Genomic DNA, 20,100 nt, shown 5'->3' with positions numbered 1-20,100 from the left:
AGGTTGACTGGACTCCCTGGCCCTTGCCCCAAATAAATCCTCTTCTGGAAAGAATCTTCATAGACTACTGGCTCACGGCTACCTTGGATGAGGCACAGGTGTAGAAGATGTGACTCTCTTGCTGACTGTAGTGGTTGTGCCTATAATAGCATAGGGCTGCTCTTGAGCACTGAAGCATATGATTAAGGGTTGGATGGTTGGGTTACTGGGTTGGGTAACTGATTTGAGGCCTGTTCCAAAGGCAGCCAATATTTTCTGGTCTCTGTAGTTGGGAAGGGAGATACAAGGAATTATTAAAGCTTCCTGTGAAGCTCAAATGCATCTCAGTCCAGAGCTGCATCTCCCCTACCCCCTCTGCCCTAGATCTCTTGAACCTAGCTTGGTTTTTAAATGATCTCTTTTGGTAACTGGGAAAACGCTGATTATTCATCATGCTTAGTTTAATTAATGTTGGCCTCCCGAATGGAAAATATAAATAGCCAGCAGATGGAAAAACTAATGTGTGTCTTTCCTTCCGGAATTTTCACTTTACAAATTAAAGCTCCCCGCTCCCCCAAATCAGTGAACAGGAGCATAAGATGTGTTTGGTTTGGAATCTCTGCTAATGGTTTTTAACAAATTGTAGACTGCCTCTGCATGCAGCCTCAAACTTGCCGCATAAAGCTTACAGATGTTTTCCCTTCCCCCCGGAGTGGAGAAAGTAAGTTTAAAAACTATTTTCCACCATATTTAGGATCCTAGAGATGCAGATAAGTGCCAAATAGGATTTTTCAAAGGTCCCCAGGCACCTAACACCCATTGATTTCAGTGGGAATTAGGGACCTAGGTCCTCTTGAAAATCCCACTCTCTTGAAGAGACTAAAACCCTTGTATAAAGCTGACCCTATGATATTAAGAGAGTAAGGGCCACAGCTGGTGAAAATCAGTGTATCTCCACACACACTTTAATGGAACTGGGCCAACTTACAACAGCTGAGGATTTGACCTTTAACTTCTAAATGTTACCTGATTACACACGTTTTACAACTCCAAATCAACATGATCTTTGTCATACCAGCTGCAGTATGACAGCTTCATTTGAAAAGTTTGTAACCCTGTCAGTCAGCAGCTGACAAACTCTTCCTTTTGGAATGATTTTGTGTTCACTAGAAACACTAATGTACATCAATGGTATGCAAATCTCATGCAGGACTAACAGCCAGCATGCTAGTTGAGAGACCATGCTAACCCTAGTGTAAACATAGAGCCAGTTATGTGAGAATTGCTCCTATCACAGTGAAGTGTGGAGCTGTGGGGGGTTGGGGGGAAGAGGGGTCGCTGTCTCAAGTGATAAACTGACCTATATGCATTTTACCACCGATTAAAAACAAGAATACGATTTGACTGAACTCAGATGAAAATCCCTTGTTCCCATTCCTAAATCATCATAACTTAAAGTGTACATTCACTTCATATTATTTGACTTTATAAAAATCTATATTGGTGTATTTCTCCCTAGACACCCTATGAAGCTTAAGTGCTTGGAAATCCTATTAAATGTTCTAATTATGTGAAACATGTTGGTTAATCTTTTTTAAAGTTAGTGTAACCTTTCCAGTCTCAGCTGGCAAATAACGGTGAAATGAAGGGTTAATTTGCAATGTGCATTGTTTTACAATTAGTGCAAATCTCTCCTTCAGGTTCCACAGGATCTTTTTATCTCTTTCTGCTGGTTTATCTGAAGTGCAAAGGAGAATCATGAAAGAACCTAACTGTCTGAAGACAACAGCTCAGTTCAGATAACAAGCTTTTAAAACTATTATTATAGCAGGGTGTCTCTTATCCAATGCCATGTAAATACCACACAACACCAGAGCATCCCTTTTATCTTTAAGCCTCTACACCAACTAAGGAAGATGCAAGCTATTTTGGGCAATTCTGATTCAGGTCCCCACATGTTATGAAGGTCCCAGTAGTAGAACTAAAACAAGAATTTGCATCTCAAATAGGCTTACAGCAAATAGCAAGGAACTCAAACACAACCCTCTCCTGTCCCCAAACACGCGCACACAAGTTGTACAAAATGCTTTGAACACAGCTGAATCGCTTGAGAAACCAGCTGGTAAATAATAGCTTGCAAGCCCAAATTTAACATCAATTCCAGCATCTAAGAATTGCACTGAAAGATTGAAGTTCTGAAAGGTAACTCTAAAGGTGAAGAAGTTCACACTTATGCGAATGAAATTATTAGTTTGCACTTACACAGGGCCTTTCATTGTAGCATCCCAAAGCACGATATAAACACTAATTAAACATTACAGATCCCCCGAGAGATAAATAAGGGGTCACCCGCTTTTGAAATACAGCCACCCCTAAGGTGAAATTCAACAGCAGTCTGCATAGAAACATGACATAGCAATTTAGGACAGGATATTAACACTAACAGTGCATCAAGCAGAGATGGAAAGGAGACTTTAGGAAGCCAGAATGGAGTTATTTAAACTGGAATTAGATTAGGACACTGCTGGAAATGGCCCACCTTGATTATCACTACAAAAGGTCCCCCCCCAGCTCTCCTGCTGGTAATAGCTCATCTTAAGTGATCACTCTCCTTACAGTGTGTATGATAACACCCATTGTTTCATGTTCTGTGCGTATATAAATCTCCCCACTGTATTTTCCACTGAATGCATCCGATGAAGTGAGCTGTAGCTCATGAAAGCTTATGCTCAAATAAATTGGTTAGTCTCTGAGGTGCCACAAGTACTCCTTTTCTTTTTACAGTGAATATCTGGCACCAAGTGCCCTAGGTCCTTTATTTCTACACAGCAAGCAGGATCCCACAGCAGCAAGTCTCAGAGCACAGCTCTGCAACGGGAACTATAGGTTGTATTAAGGAAGCTTTCAGTATTGCACTCTGTCAGGCTATTGGAGGACATTAAGTGAAAGTCTGAACTATGAATTCCCTTACTTCTCTCTTTAATGTGTGTGTCAGTACAACAGACTCAGCCTGGCTTTAGCAAAGGAAGAACCTTGGCTTAGAATTCCTAGACGAGCCCCACAGAATGAGCTCAATTGCAGGGCAAGTCATAGAACTGCCCCTCCCACCGCAGGTTTGGGCTTTTCCACTGGCAAACCCCTGGTGATCAAACTGCTGGAGAAGCAAAGAAAGGGGTGGGTTCACACATGACTCATAAGAAACTAACGCCATGGAGCTGTTTCAGAAGTATTTTAAATGTGGAAAAGACTGATCTTGTTACTCAGTCCATCCCCTCCCCTTCCCCCATCACCCAGGGTCAGTGCAGAATTGCGCCCCGCTCTGCTTCCTATTGTTTTGTACAGCCTGGTTTGAAGTGTCTCTCACGTCTCTTGGGAGACTTGCCCAGCCTATACTTTCTCCCGGATAGAAAATGTAACCTTTACTCCCAGTCTCAGCCCCTAGTACTGCCCTAGATTATTTCTCTCTTCCCTGCAGATATCTGTGTTCTGTAATTCTGCCCCCTTAACTTTTCCTTAACTAAACTAAATATTTTCAGCTCTTTTAATCTTCCACCATAAGGCAACCCCTCTAGCCTCCTATTTATTTTTGTTGCTCTTCTCTAAACCCCTTCCAAGTTATCAGTGTATTTAATGGGCACCTCGTTATCAGACCGAACACAAATGTTCCAGGTGTTCATAGAATCATAGAATATCAGGGTTGTCCTATTAGAGGCCCATTCAGAGGGATTATTACCTCCCTCTCCATGATGTGCGGTCTCTCTATGTGTAGCCCAAAACATCCGAGCCAATACATGTCTCACTTGTTTTTCACTACCACTCCAAGGCTCCTTTCAGCGTTACTGCTTTCCAGGTTCTCTGCTTCAGTTTAAGCCTATTTGCTTTCCAAGAAGTATTTGTGTTCCAGAGGATTTTTCTCCAGGGGTATTTTCTTGCATTTATTCCAAGTTTCATCTTTCTATCATTTTCTGCCCACATTTCTACTCTCTCTAGGTCCCTTTGTATTGTTGCTCTGTCTTCGTTGCTAGTGCTTGCTGTACCTCCCAGGTTTTATCATTGCAGGTTGCAGTGCAACTGCACAGACAAGGCAGCTGACTAGGTTGTTAGAACGCATCTAATGCCTAAAGAGGCTAAATTTTGGCGTATAGCCACAGACCTATGTTAAAGATGTTGTGGAAGGGCACCCCCCAGCAGGAGTTCCTGGAGAAGGCTCTGTGCCTGAGATGAAACGCCTTCTGAGAAGTACAGGCTCTTTACCACTGTTACGGGCAAAGTACTCCTCTCCATGGCTGGCTAACATGTGGGGGAAGGAGGTGCGGGGGAGACAGCGGGCAGTGCATCCTCCTTGCTCTCTTTCCAGAATCTAGAACAGATACAGATCCAAGAGGAAAAGGCTTATTCTCTCCCTCCCTTGTTCACCTATGTAGGGGCTGAGTACAATCTGGACTTAAAAATTCAGGGAAAAGCCAGAGGTTTAGTAGGCAGCATATGGTAAATGTAGCCTGTCTGCTGAGGCATTATGTCAGCACTGTAGTAATCCAGGGATTGATTTTTTTACAGATTATGTAAGAACGGCCATACTGGATCAGATCAATGGTCCACCCAGCCCAATATCCTGTCTGCTGACAGTGGTGGATGCCAGATGCTTCAATAGGAGTGAACAGAATAGGGTAACTTCTCAAGTGATCTATCCCTGTTGTCCTGTCCCAGGTTCTAGCAAAAGAAATATCTCAAAAGAAAGATCCTTTTGTGGCGCATCTCCTTTCCCAAATTCCCAATTCCCCCCCCCCCCCCCCCCGATGTATTGTTTCTGCTCTAGACCACCAGAGAAAGCTACATGGATAATTGGTGATCCACAGGCCACAGTCTGAAAACTCCTGATTTACATAAACACTTTTCCCAGAAACTGAAGTGCTGAGGGAAAAGGACCACATTGCTGCAGTTTAGCTCTTCATGGTAGGTTTTTTGTTTTTTAAATGACAGCTATAAAAGTAAGGGCCACATTTCCCTTCTCTCTGGTGTTATTAAGAAATAAGAATAAAACCAAACAGTTCACATCCGTGTTCTGGATCTTAGGGAAAATATCCAGCCAGCTTTCAGAAAAAAATTGCCGACAGCTGGTAAGGGGGTGCGGCTCAAAGTCTATTTTGCAAGAGTCATCCACTCCCTTTGCTAGAAAAGTGAGAACTGCATCCAAGGCAATAGTATTTCGGCACAGTTGGCCTTTGAGTAGGAACGAGCCAAGGAACCATAATAGCTATAATCTTGTTACTTCCTTATACACTCAGGGTTTGTGAATGTCAGCAAAAGAGAATACATTGGAACAGGGATGCCAATTAAGCAGATTCATATCCAAAACTGTAGTCTCAGCCAGGTTGGGGGGAAAAAGATGAAGGAAGCTGTTCACACTGTCTGTGCTGTGTAATAGCTAAAAACAGAATCACCTAGTTTGAACTCTCAAACTGTATTGTTCTGGCAGTGACAGATATCTCCAAGTACCCTGGGTGGAGTTTAAGAGAATGGATTTCTTGCTAGTGACTTGGCTAGCTGCAAATATGGGGCTCCCCAACAGGGATATTTCATCTCCATAGACGATGTAGTTGCTGTCAAAGTAGTTGCTGCCAAGCAGCACCCAGTACCAACCCACTCAATGCAATCTAGCAGCACCCCAGCTTCCCTGCAGGATTTGCCCTTCGGGTGCCCATGTTCACTCTGGCTATTCCTAACCCCATGCCTTATCAGCTGGGAAAGGACCCTGGCAGCAACTCCGGTCTGGATCAGGGACTGTAAATCCTCCAGCATTACTCAGTACCTATCACCTATCTCTCCACAGCAGTGGCCCCTATTTTGTTTAAGAGATCTAGGCTGTTACATGCTGCTCTGAATCAGAATGTATTTTAAAGGTATTGGAAAGCAAATAGAAAGAGGTTAAGAATCCTCAGCAGAGCAGTTTCTACTCAAAGACTGATCTAAAAACAAACAAACAAACAAACAAACAAACAAAAACTCAGTCTATTTTTCTTTTAAAAGCTGCCCTCCATCTGAAAAGTCCGTTGCTGCTTTTTCTGCCAAAGAATATTTTTTGAAAAAGGTTGAGGGTCAGCACTCCCTTGGTGCCCTGGGCTGCTGGAAATAGTTTGGCCCTGGTGTAAACTAGAGCAGCATCAGGGCTGTTCTAATTTATGATGGCTTGTAATAGCCCAGTAGGGCTATCATGCCCCTGATACTGAAAGGGGTGGCATGGAGCCAGCTAAACCAGCTTTATGTCACTGGAAGATTTCCCTCATGCTGGGACAATATCCAGCTGTCCATTTAGGGCATTTTTTATTTTAATATTATTTGTATTGTGGTGGGGCCTAGGACCCTCATTGTAGATCAGGACCCCATTGTGTGAGGGACTGTAGAAACACAGAACAAAGAGACACTCCCTGCCCCAAAGAGCTTAGAAGCTTTATATCCCCTTTGTGTTGCTATGGTGATGCAAAGACCAAACCGTGTGGGACAGAGTCTGGCCCTTCCCGCTTGTTTTACCTATTTACCTATACTCAATGTAAAGCAGTGCACAGGCCTACTTTTAGCTTTAGGGTTTTCTAATTCTTTAGTTATTTTTTATTGCTATTATAAACGCCATCTGATGTTTGTAATCTCCATGGTTACTGCTACATAATTTAAAGGCCCAGAAGTGCTGCCTGTAGACTTTTTAAAGCTCCCTGATAGTTGCCACAGAGATGAAAATACCCAAAGTCACTGTCTGTGTCTGGTTGAGAGTCTTAGTTCCAGTGTGACTGCTACAGAGCCCAGAAGCCCCAGAGAGATGACTGTGGATTTCCTAAACTCTGGATGGACCACTATGACGTCTCTAAGTAATTTATCAGTCATTGTGTAACTTCTGTGATCTGTAAGGGTAACTCCAGGCCTTCTTTGCTCTGCAGCGGCTGCTAGGGAACCATATGTTAATATTTCACAGTTGGGTTTTTTAAAATTAATACTATCCATTTTAAAAATCTAAGGGCATTCACAGAAGCCTTCCTTAGATAATTCAGTGTATAAATAACTATACATTATTCTCAAGCACATTATTAGAATGATTCAGTTATACACACAAGGTAAGGAGTTATCTGTTCAGGTTTCTCTGCAAGCCTTAACTCTGACCCAGTCCTTTCTATCACAGTTTGGGACAATGGCAATCTGTGGTATATATCAAAGGAAAACTTCATGTCCTGACTTTTGTAACAATGCTCCTGAATCGGCCATCTGTGGGGCCTGGAACTGGGACCTCAGGATCTAAAACAGGAGCATCTACATCCTGAAATGAAGGACTGAATCTATTAGCTTGGTCGCAGTAGCAGACTCCAGCCACTAGAAAGGCACGAAGACTCACACTGGGTTAATGAGGGTTCTCTCTTGCCATGGAAGCTCATCCTAAGCACCACAAAACTGCAGCAGTTCCAATACCCTGGTCTGCAGGGGTAGAATGTGGAATATTGGGATCTAAAAGCATGGACTTTCACTGCTTCTGTTAGAAGATCAGGCCTCTTAGCATAAGCTGTGATCCGACCATATTATGTCCACTGGACCACAGTGCCTGCATTTGTAACAGAGCTGTTTCTGCCTGCCTCCCAGGTTCCTTTAGCTTGAGCCTGTGTACTTGTTTTCCACTAGGGGCTATTTTGTGTGTGTGTGTGTGGCGGGGGCAAGAGGGCGGGAACCCTTTCCCGGGGCAGTTCAGCTGCGCAGACTATTTGGAGGCATTTCTCTAGGATTAGATCTGTTTCTCGCAATCTCTCGTTTGAGCTGGAACTGCATGTCTCACAAATGATCCCATCTCTATGTAGTGAATCTTTTATGTCTGCAGAGTTACACGTGGAAGCCAGAATTCTCAGTTCTGTAATGTAAGCATCTATTCCTTCTTCTGTTTTGTGGTTTTGGTTTTGGGTTGTTTTTTTTAAAAACCCAACATATCTTTCTATAGTCTCATTCTGTCTGCACTCATCAAACACCTATCCATGCTTGTGCAAGGTTTTTTGTCTGGAAATCCAGCATTCCCTGTGGTCTGAGGCCCTCCATGCTGCTTGTTTGCGCTATCTCTAGGTGCTGCTTTGTTTGCCTGTTCATCACACTCTTCCTTGCCGTGTGTCTTACTAGCCTGACCACTGCCACCCTGTTTCATGTACTATGTTCTGGGTAGTAACATGAAAGAACTCAATATTCGTACAACTAAACTGGCTCTTTAGAATCATAGAATATCAGGGTTGAAGGGACCTCAGGAGGTCATCTAGTCCAACCCCCTGCTCAAAGCAGGACCAATCCCCAACTAAATCATCCCAGCCAGGGCTTTATCAAGCCTGACCTTAAAAACCTCTAAGGAAGGAGATTCCACCACCTCCCTAGGTAATCCATTCCAGTGCTTCACCACCCTCCTAGTGAAAAAGTTTTTCCTAATATCCAACCTAAACCTCCCCCACTGCAACTTGAGACCATTACTCCTTGTTCTGTCATCTGCTACCACTGAGAACAGTCTAGATCCATCCTCTTTGGAACCCCCTTTCAGGTAGTTGAAAGCAGCTATCAAATCCCCCCTCATTCTTCTCTTCTGCAGACTAAACAATCCCAGTTCCCTCAGCCTCTCCTCATAAGTCATGTGCTCCAGCCCCCTAATCATTTTTGTTGTCCTCTGCTGGACTCCTTCCAATTTTTCCACATCCTTCTTGTAGTGTGAGGCCCAAAACTGGACACAGTACTCCAGATGAGGCCTCACCAATGTCGAATAGAGGGGAATGATCATGTCCCTCGATCTGCTGGGAATGCTCCTACTTATACAGCCCAAAATGCTGTTAGCCTTTTTGGCAACAAGGGCACGCTGTTGACTCATATCCAGCTTCTCGTCCACCGTAACCCCTAGGTCCTTTTCTGCAGAACTGCTGCCGAGCCACTTGGTCCCTAGTCTGTACCGGTGCATGGGATTCTTCCTTCCTAAGTGCAGGACTCTGCATTTGTCTTTGTTGGACCTCATCAGATTTCTTTGGCCCAATCCTCTAATTTGTCTAGGGCCCTCTGTATCCTATCCCTACCCTCCAGCGTATCTACCTCTCCTCCCAGTTTAGTGTCATCTGCAAACTTGCTGAGGGTGCAATCCACACCATCCTCCAGATCATTACCGAAAACTATTTACAGAGGTGACACAACTGTGGCTAGCATTCAACCCATGTGCACACAGACAGGCTTCCTGTAGTGTCCTGCAACCTGTGCTGCTCCCTCTAAGTTTCATGTAGTTCATAGGTGCTGGAACTAGGGGGGCCAGGGGTGCTGCTGCACCCCCTCGCTTGAAGTGGTTTCCATTATATACAGGGTTTACAGTTCGGTTCAATGCCTCTCAGCACCCCCACTATAAAAATTGTTCCAGCTCCCCTGATGCAGTTTACTACACTACTTACTATTTACTGATGCCCATGTCCCTTTTACTTAGGCCTAGATCCTGCAAGTTGCTCTGTGTTGGCTGACTCCCGTGCCCACAGAAAGCCCCACTGATTTCAGGGAGTGCGGAAGCACACTTGTTCAGAGCAACTTGCAGGATCAGGCCCTGAGCTGGTACTCCTTGGTATTTTTTTAATGATACAGCTGACATTTCAGTCATTTTTATTCATTTTAAATGAAAAGCATATTTGAGAATCTTAATGCAACTATTACTCAGAGCATAACTCAGTGCAGTGAAGCATATCAATGGTCACTTTTATCTTGGGTGGATATAGATGTATGTACTTTTGTTACAACCTGCATATAATTTGCTGCAGCAAACCTCAAGTGGAATTTAACAAGCTGTGTTACTCAACTCACTTCCAAAAGAGAGAGAGCTTTGTATGTTCTCTGCAAACTTGCAAGGTCAAGACTGGAACATTTAAAAAAATATATATATAGCTCAGATTGCCTTCATCCTTCTCCTCGCTCACAGCCATAATTCACAGATACAGGAGTTTCTATGAGAGAAATTGTGATGATAAAGAGGCAAGAGGAAATTTCAATAGTGGATGGCTGAGAAAATGCAATGCCTGCAGGCTGAATGCTTGCCCCGATGTAAGATTTAAACCACTGTTCCATAATGACAGGTCCATTCTAGCTAAGGCGCATTTGACATGTTCCCCCATGCAGGCAAACTACTTCCTCGAAACTTGCTTCACAGATGCTAAATGTTAGGCAGCTGATCTGCAGGAGGGTCATGTAATATCAGCGGATGAGACTGGGGAAGTGAAAGGCAGACTGCAGACCATGTTAGAAGCATTACCTCAGAGGGATCGGCTGGCTGAAAGTTCACCGGATAATTAACTTTTCCTAACATCAAAAAGGTAATTTGACAGATGGAATTCTGCATTTTCTTGCTGTTGAATCATCGCTGAGATATTCCCTCTCCCACTCACAAAAAAAGGGGCACATTGGCTGCCCGAGTATCCTCACCATGCCAAAGTTCACCAGCCTTGTATTGCAGATTTACTGATTTTGAAAAAAACTCCAAAACAAAGAACAGTCTCCAGTTAGTCTAATATCAGTATTATTTTCCTGCAATTTGTACACTAAAGCCTCTTGTTCTTGGTTTGATATTTTTGCCAGGCTTTCAGAAGTTCAAGGAACATAGATCACTATATATTGTTGTTTATAATTGGCCTTCCTTTGGCAATACATTAAATTAACAGGAGCTGCAAAATTGCTGTAGGGTGCACTCATTAGCTATACAATAGACTAACCTCTGCTCTGTTCATCTATGCAACCTCATTTCCTTTCAATGGATTGCAAGGGTGTAACAGACAAATTTGGCCCAGTACCTGTGGAAAAAGTGGCTTGCTAACAAAGGAAGGGTGGTGCTGTTTTCCTCTAAAATGTCCAAGTACATAATTCTCATATTGTACTCACTCAGCACAGTGGGAATCCTCTCTTGTAAGCTGTTTCTTTAACTCTCTGCTGTTAGAGTTCAACCATTTAGGTCACAGCAAATCTTAGCAGGCACTGAGCTATCAGAAATTGGGAAACACCCACTTCCTAGCAGAGCCTCCTTCTGCTGGGGTGCTTGGAATAGACTTTTAAAATTGATTAGCGTGGGTGGGGGCGTGGAGAAGGTTCATCTTTAGATCTTGTCATTTTCCTCCCATTTAAAATGTTAGAATAAAGATTGGCATTTCAAAGCAGGTGGTGTTGTTAGCATACCTTCGAATACCATCTAGAGGTCCCCCCCATCCCATTTGTAATTCTGCAGCAACAAAATGCAGAATTCCATCTGTCAGATGATCTTTCTGAATATTTGTCCAAACAGACGTTTTGTTTGCTTTGCTTTGTGACTTCTCCCAAAGGTCTAAAGCTGCAGTCAGATGCAAAAATGTAAGACTAGATTTCATTCTGGGTCCACCCACATGTGACAAATGTTCAGTGCTGCTCAGTGGTGAGTCAATAGAAGGAATGCTAGGAGAGCCTGGGAGGGAGCTATGTGGATCACATGCAATAGATGTGGCAACACACCCAGCTTTACCAAGAATGTAGAGCTCAGAGACACAAAACAGCAGCAATGGGCACTTGATGGTAGAGCTAGACATCATTGCTGTTTTGCAACTAGTGAATCCTTGATTATGAATTTGTCTTGCTGCTTCTTGTACAAGGGCAGAGACTTTGCTAAATCGCTCTCTCCTCCTAGAAATTTTGTTTGGAAAACCTCCAGCTGCTTAGTAGCATAGGCCAGATCATACTTTCGAGGGTGATGCATGGAGAGCCCTCTTCTCCATGCAGATCTACTCCGGACCATGTGGAAGGGGAGGTCAGAGAATCTGTAGCCCTCTCTATGGGATCTGGGGATCTACAGCCCTGGAGGGGAGGGCAGGGGTCTGGAACTAGGGAGAGTCTGGGAATGCACATTCTTTTAATCCCCAAGCCCTGTGGGGAAGTTTAAAGTGCCGGATAACACAGCTTTTACTGTAATGAGGTGTTGGTAATGAGGGAGCAGGATTTCAGGGGGCTTAGGGGTTGCACAGAGCCCATGACTCAGAGTCCCAATAGAACATACTTGTTGACATATTTATCCTCTAGGAAATAGTCAAATATCTAAAGAATTGGCCTTTTGGGCCTCCAAAACCAGCTTCTTAAAAGAGTAGGTAGTGATCCACACAAGAGACTAGTGCAGTTGCATATTCTGTGCAGAATCACATGATCTGTCTTGCCACTCAGTCCCAAATGGGCAATTTTTTTCTGTTTGTTTTGTTTTCCTTTTCAGGAATGACGGATATTTCCTTCTTTTTTGGCTTTATAAAAGCCTAGTGCTGTACAATGCATTTTGGAATGAAAGCAAAATACTACAGCGTGCACTTATACAATGTAGGCGACTGGAGACCTCTAGATGTACTCAAGTCCATTGGACCTTGAGATTTTTATTTTGGGGCCCCTTGTATCTTGTGCACGCTCTCTCTTTCTCCCTCCCTCTCTCCTGTTGGATCAACTATTGCTGAGGCTGATTCTTATTCAGGCAAAAGTCCCACTAAGTGAGTGGAAGTACTGCAGGTCTGGATCCTCCATTTTTGAGAGTAGGTTTCCCACGGTTTGTCGGCTCAATAGCATAGTCCTCTCCTAGGACATAGACAAGACAGTCCTTCATTAACAAATACTACGTTGTGGTGCTATTCTGAAGACTTCATGTGCTTTACGAAAAGGCCTTGCTGAGGGAGCTATGTACTACTATGCATTTTATAGATGGGGAAACTGAGGCACAGAAAACTAAAGTGATGCCCACCCCCCCCAAGGTCTTACAGGAAACTATTGGCAGAGCAGGGGACAGAACCAGGTCAGCTGTATCCCTGCACTGTGCTTTAATGACAAGAACAGAAAAGTGGTTAGGGAGGGGCAATATCCTGTTTGGTATGGGCCACTAGATGCAGACTGAGACTGTGAGACTTGGCTTACTATCTTCCAGAAGGGTTGTGTGCATTAATTTTTTTCCCCCAGGACACAGGGCTACTGTCAAGGCTGAATCCCCACTCTGTCACTCCGAGTGCAGAAGTGAGGGCCCGCAAGGATTTTAAAAATTAATACTTGCCACTCCAGGCTTGTATTACACTCCCAAGGTTACAGCTTTTCTCTGACCTTGGCTTGGTAAACACTGCCACCACCCAAAAGCAAAAAAACCCAACCCTTTAAACCCAGGAAGGAACACTTGGGAATTCCTCCCTGTGGGGTACCCTTAATCCCTTTCACCCCCCACTCCTGGGAAAGAGCTGAGAAAGAAAACAAAGGAAATTAGCTGCGGCTACCAGCTAATCAAACAACATGCACAAACCTCTTAGGACACCAAAAATCCAATCCTGTTCTTAAAAAAAGAAAAATTTATTAAAAACAAAAAGGAAAAAATTACATCTGGAACTTAGGCTTTTGCTAGATTTTAAAAGAGCAATTCCAAAAATCAAGCACCCAAAATAGCTTTCTTGCGGGATCAGCTTAAAGGTTACAAGCAAACAAAATCATCTGGGGTTAGCACAGAGGAGATCCACAAGCCAAAATAAAAAATAAACCTGATTGTGTCTAGCTAAATATTCCCTATCCAAATAATGTCTTCTAGGTATGGAAGATGAATTTTCATACCTGGTTCAAGCCTTACACAGCATTACTGCTCCATCCCTGCAGCCCAGCCTACAACAGACAAAGGGAAAGTTTCTTTCCCAAGTTCTACCTTCCCATTGGCTCTTTTGGTCAGGTGCCCACTCCTTTTCGTTTACCTGTGGGCTTGTTAGCCCTTTTCAGGTAAAGCAAGCAGAGAACAGACCAAGAGGGATTTTACCACTAACTGGCTGGCTGGGTGTCCATCAAAGGGAGCTACTGCCACCCCGCTTCATGTATCACAGCTCCCATCACTTCAGCTCTACCTGTAGTAGCCACAGTGGGCATGCTACTGTGCAAAAGGTGCAAGATACATTTTAACCACCTGCTTTAGAGCAGATCTAGATGGCATGAGAGTTAAAATTCTGGCAGCCGCTGGTATCTTGTCTACTGCACTAAAGTTCAAACCAGGGCTACCACTTGTGGAGGCAACTATAGAAAACTGTGCGGGGGGAGGTGGGGGGGGGGGGGGGGGGGGGGAAGAGGGGAGAACCTATTGTAGGGAAAGCCTAATGTAGTCCAATATGCAACTGCTATCCTAGTTTAAGAGTACCATGGACCAGTTCTTTCTCAGCTCTGCTGCTAACCTATTGGGTGACCCTAGGCAAGGCATTTCAAGGCCTCTGTTTTTGCTCCTGTTTTTTGTCTCTTTATACTCAAAGGGCTTGTCTACACAGGGACACCCAGGAAAATTTAATCTGAATTAACTAAAGGTGTGAATTTAAAATGCATTTGATAAAGTGCACGGAACTCCTGTGTGGATTCTCTCATTTAGAATTAAAGTGGCCTTAATTCAGTTTAGTGTATGAGTTAAATTTCCCTGTTTATACAAGCCCTAAATTCGTCAGAGCAGGGACTGTTGCCTTCTATGTCGTTGTCAATTACCCAGCATGCAGGGCCCATGGTTTTGGCTGCGGTCTCCAGGTGCTACCATAATACAAACCAATAACAGAATGAGTTACACTCACGCAACGGTCTCTGATCTCTGGAAATCATGGTCCAAGCTCTGCTTAGATCATAAGGAAAATTATTTTGGTGATTAGGTGAGATGACTCTCCCTGCTCCCCAGTGGGTGGGTCATTTATACATAATTAAATACAAACAAATCATTTTCCTGACAAGCTTGGCTCAGGACTGCAACAAAGAGGGTGCTGTGATCCAGCACTGAGGGACGGTGCATGGGATCTGTCTGTCTTCTCTAAGAGCAACAAATACACCAAAATATTACAAACCAGATAAGCAAATTTTGCCTAGAAAGCACTATTCTTAGTTTAAGTAAACTAAAGTGTGCGTAGTGTAGGTTAACACCTGAATATCAACACCAAAACAAGCATCAGTAACTTACATCCAGAGAATACTTCTACTCTATTAGCAGCAGCATGTGACTGAAGCATCTGAGAATTACTATACTTTGAAACATATATTTATCAGATTTCAGAGTAGCAGCCGTGTTAGTCTGTATCTGCAAAAAGAACAAGAGGACTTGTGGCACCTTAGAGACGAACACATTTATGTGAGCATAAGCTTTCGTGAGCTACAGCTCACTTCATCGGATGCATGTATTTATCAGTTATCGTGCCTGCTGCTATTGAATTACAGCAGCGGGCCTGAGCCTGAGGTCTTCGGAACAAGACATCTGTTCCTGCTCAGGAACTAATTGGTCAACGGGAGTCTGGCCACTGATTTTAAAGGGAGCAGGATTAAGCAGGAGCCAGCCTTAGCACTGGCTCAAATCAACTTTCCATTGCACTAAATCCTGAACTACTTATTCAGACGTGACTTAGTCCAGGCAAATCTCCCAAAGAAGTAAATAAGAGTTTGGGCTGAACAAGGACTTCAGAATTGGGCCCACTATTAGCAAGATGCTATCACTATGATAAAATCCCCAGGTACATCTCATGCTTTCTTGGACTTTGCATTTAATTTTGTTCCGATCTCTTTCTGCTAGGCTTATACCATTGCCTCTCTTTTGTGTGCCCATGCAGTTAGGTTTGTAATTGGTTGACAGCACTTGACATTTAGTGATGTATGTAAACCAGGGATTGGCGATAACATAAATGCTGCGCTCCCTCCTGAAGTGCTTGAGGCACATCACTTTGTAGCTAGAAAGCAATCTGAGTCCTCAGGCCAACAATTCCCCTGCTCTTTTCTAAGCTCTGTTCTTTTCACCTAAGAAATGATCATTTGGGAAGGGGGCTTGATTGTTTCCTCACCTCAACAGGAATTTTTTGGGTTAAAGTTACACAATCATTTCATGTAATTACTCAAACCTCAAGGGTATAAAGTGATTACCAAGCAGGGTCAGAAAGCATCCAGGAGGGCGGGGCGGGAGGGGGGCAGTGTAATATTGCACAATAAGGCAGTTAAATGCCTTCCTCTCCCATTGGCCTGTCAGAGACAGGCATTATTCAGAGATGGAAACTCTTAGTCTTTTATAGTTGTATACACGTTTCCCATTCAGTTACAGTCAGATTGTTCAAAAGAGCTCAGCTCCCAGTTAGACACCAGGTTAAGTGGGCAGTTTTTGAAGAGCCCGGCATACTGCATGCTGTAAGTGTCAGCGTGGGAGTTGCAGGGCGCAGAACACACTGAAAATCTGGCATTTAGGTAGGTGCCTGCATGAGAACAGACCATTTTGAAAAGCGCATCCCATGTGGGGGGGCCGAGCACCTGAAAACTCGATTAGAAGGAATTTGTCTGGCCTGTAGTTTGTACTATCCGGGCAGTCGGAGCATGGCCTAACTGCCTGGTGGTCTGATCGGACGCTTGGATCAGATCATCACACTGGAGACCGGGCTCATTCTATGTCTTTGATCTGCACATCACCTCCATAGTGGCGAACACCAGCAGGACCTTTATGGTCTGAAAGAGCCCAGCCACGCTGGTGTGCAGGTTTTTCTGGGGTGCTTATCATCAGAGCACCTCATAGGTATTAACACCCCTGTGAGGTAAGCCCAGAGGCCCAGAGCCACACAGGGATTTAAGCATTGCAGCGCTCAGCCTTGCAGCACCTAGAGAATCACAGGAACAACACTGAGAGCCACAAAGGCTGAGTGAGGCACCTAAGCTCCCTATACAATGAATGGGGAGACATGGGTGACTTAGAATGGGATCCACAAAAGACAGCACCTTAGGCAGGGAGCTGCCTCAGCTAGCCAGTGGGAGATGCTGTTGAGAGGAGGTTGTGCTAACCCCCTCAGAGACAGGCGCTTATCTCCGCAGAGTGAGCCACAACTGGGTAACCAACTCCTGGAGTCAGGCAGCTTAGGCACCTTAGCGGTTTCCTGCAGGAATGAATCAGGCACTTGCCTCACTCCCCACAAAAGGGCTGGAGAAGGAGGTGGCGGTGCCACTATTTCATTTGCCAAGAGTGAAGCAGAATGCAAGTTAAGTTGAACAAGTGGAACTTTATTGTTCTGTCTACCTGGCTGAATTGCTTCCAGCTTAACTCCCCATGTTCCCTGCTCCCCTGTCAAGAACAGCTCCCACAGGGCACAGGGGCCCTTTGACTCCATTTCCCCTGATCATGACACACTCACTTTAAAACTTTAAATCCAGCCCTTAGATCACTCACTGGGGATGTGGTGGACCCAGCTGCAATCCCCCCTCTACCTGAGACAGAGAAAGTATTTGAAGAGGGGCCTCCCAGAGCTCAGGCAAGGGCGCTAACCCCCAAGCTCTGGGATATTCTGATGTGGGGCTCCCTCCGTCTCTCCTGTTGAAACAGTTCCACTGTGACTGAATAATGAAAGAACGATTAGAGCAGGAGGGACCGGCACAAGAGTCTCCCAGCTTCCATGTGGATGCCCGAACCACCGGGCTACACAAAAGTGAGACTGACTCTGTAGTCCAATGGTTAGGGCCACCCACCTGGGAGGCAGGAGATCTAGGGTCCAGTCCCCTTCTCCAATCACTCTTCCATTGTTTAGAGGGGGCAGGCAGTGGGGAGCTGCTGGAGTCTTTTCCTGCGGTGGGGAAAAGCTCTGGCAGCCAGGGAACAGTGGGACACTATGCTGCTAAAAACAGCAGTGTAGATGCAAGGAGCCCTGTTTGGGTGTGTAGGGTACATACCCTGGTGTTCTGGCATGTCTGCACTCTGCTTACCTAAGCAGTGCCTCGCCATCCAAACCGTTATTTATATTTGAGCTGGGGGCGTGCCGTGTATGCACTCTACACCTCGCTGTAAGGAGTGTGCAGTATAGCTGTCCCCTTAGAGTGAGGGAACAGAGCACATGTCCAGAGGCAGAAGCTTAATCGCAGAGGGAACTTTGACCCTGAAACCTTAAGCAGCAAGTGAATTTAGGGACCTACTGGGTTTGGTGAGAGTTTTGTGGATCACAGTGGAGCCTAAAATGGGGGTTTAGGTACCTAAGTACCTTTGTGGATCAGGGCCACAGAGATTACATTGATTTGGTCAAGGGGAGACAGGAAATGGCTATCAATTGAGTAGGGGAGCCAACAGCCAGCCTCCCCTGGATGCCTCTGGAAAGCTGGTTTTAGCTTGCAGGGAGAGAGGGGTGGCTGAGTTATCCTGCTTTTAAGGCTATCAAAGACATTTTCTTGATGGGACACAGCACTATAAGGATTTTGTTCTTTGCCTAAACCTTGTCTTTACTTTATAGCAGCATGCATTTCTCCAAAGAGTCTGTATTTTCATCAATATGCCAAGTGGAAGATCTGATGTTAAGGTCAAAATCATCCAATGCTGCAGTCATGAGTTACTGCAAGGAAAACAAACAGCAGCCTGGATCTCTGCAGTCAGCAGTGGAAAATTAACAAATAAACATAATAAAATCAATCCTTAGCAGAACTTTTAAGCAGGCTTTGATGTAACTGACTAAGCTTCTAACCTCCGAAAACCAATACAGCCAGGCAGTTTTGCATGGCATGGCGACCAAGGTGGGGGACGGGGACATTGACGTTGTTTAACTTTCTTCTTTTTCCACCAGGAAATATGATGCAGATTTTCTCCTTCTCCAGAATGTTATAAAACAGGCTGTTTCATTGTTTCAATATGTGCAGCTTTCCCCTGGCTTTTTGAGTGGAGGGCGCTACAGGCAGAGGGTCCCGGGAGGCTGCTGGGGACCCACCTCGTTCCTATTAGAGAGTAAATATTTCCAGGTTTTCCCCTTTCCCCTCCCCTCCTCCCCCCACTGGTATAAGAGAGGGGGAAATGCCCTGCTGTAGAAAATGGCCTAGTTGGTTCAATCTCTGGTTAGGTCTCAGTGGCTCTGCAAAGCACCTGTGGGGTCTACAAGCCCTTTCCCCCCTAAAGACGTTTAACTGGCGAGGTGGAACTGAAGCTCGGCTTTATCCCCAGATAGTTCAACAGCCGGGCAGCCCGGCCCTCTCCTGCAGGGGGAAGGGGGGGGGGGGGTCTCAAGGGCCTGGTAATTAACAATGATTGATGGGCCATCGCCCCTGGGTTTCAGGTTAGACAAACACTTCGCGCAGTTGGTCAGTTTCACAGAAACTTTTGGTCCCTCCCCTCGGGTGCTCCGGGATCCCCCCGGTAGGAAACGGCTACAGCAGCAGCAGCGGCGCCCGCCGGCCCGGCAGAGGAGGGTAAGTGCGTCCGCCGGCAGGAGCGAGCGAGGGAGGGATGGCTTGCGGGAGGGAGCCGGGCGAGCAGCAGCCCTCCGCAATTGACGGGAGTGTCCGTCAGTGCTGCGGGCCGGGGGATCGGCCCCCCCCGCCCCGTGGGAGTTCCGCCCTCTGCAGGGAACTTCAAGATGTAGCTCTGGGCCAGGTCCCCGGGCCACTGGCCCCGCCGCTGCCTCCTGCTCACCTGGGAGTCCCCCCTCTCCACAGCCCCTGAGCTCCTGAGCGCAGCAGCAGCGCTCCCAGGCACGGCGCGGGCAGGGTCACCGGCCTGCGCACTGTACCGCGGCTTCGCAAAAGCCTCGGCGCCCCTGGACCCTCCCCGTTTGCGCGGACGGTAGAGCCACCGCCTTGCGTGGACGTTTCTGGCTCCCCTAATAAGTCAAAACAACCAGCAGGCATCGCGCTACTCGGTTCAGAAATCCTGTTTTCGTCCCCCCCCCCGCCCCCCGGGAACGTGCACGGAACAAACCCCAGCCCAGTTGCAGAGGCTCAAGCGGCTGCAACGTTGAAGTAATTAACCAGCATGCGGTCCTCCTAAGTGACGGACTGCGTGCGCTGGAGGTGTAATGGAATACAGAACTCTGCGGTCCGTCGGAATAAGCGATATGATCCAAAACCGGTTTCCTGCCCACCCGGGCAAATATGCAAATATTTGCTTACCTGGTGGTGGTGGTTTGTTGTTCTGAAATTGCCCCCCCCCCCCCCCCCGAAAAAAAAATACTTGAAATGTTTCAGAACTATTGCTTTACTGAAAACAACTCTCGGGGTGGAGAGGGAGAACTGAGAACAGTTTGTGGAGAGGTGGGGGTTTGCAAATCAAATTACATGTGGAACACGGGGGAAATTGGCAGATAAACTCACGGGGGAAATTGGCAGATAAACTCACTTTTTCATGAAATT

General features: G+C 45.5%; 1 protein-coding gene across 5 annotated transcripts in view; it reads left to right on the top strand.

The window, feature by feature from the left end:
* Positions 1-18,632: 18,632 nt before the first annotated feature.
* FBLN2 (fibulin 2) overlaps positions 18,633-20,100 on the top strand; it is a 204,068-nt gene continuing 202,600 nt past the window's right edge. For 4 of the 5 annotated variants that reach the window (XM_037904979.2, XM_037904977.2, XM_043551404.1 and 1 more), the window contains exon 1: positions 18,633-19,161. In XM_037904979.2, the coding sequence (XP_037760907.1) occupies positions 18,997-19,161 (165 nt within the window). In that variant the 5' untranslated portion in view covers positions 18,633-18,996. The remainder of the gene's footprint in view (positions 19,162-20,100) is intronic. The other variant, XM_043551400.1, reaches the window with a different exon arrangement.

The sequence above is a fragment of the Chelonia mydas genome, chromosome 7, assembly GCF_015237465.2.
Source record: "Chelonia mydas isolate rCheMyd1 chromosome 7, rCheMyd1.pri.v2, whole genome shotgun sequence".
Classification (NCBI taxonomy): domain Eukaryota; kingdom Metazoa; phylum Chordata; order Testudines; family Cheloniidae; genus Chelonia; species Chelonia mydas.
This window is presented reverse-complemented; position numbering and strand designations above follow the sequence as displayed.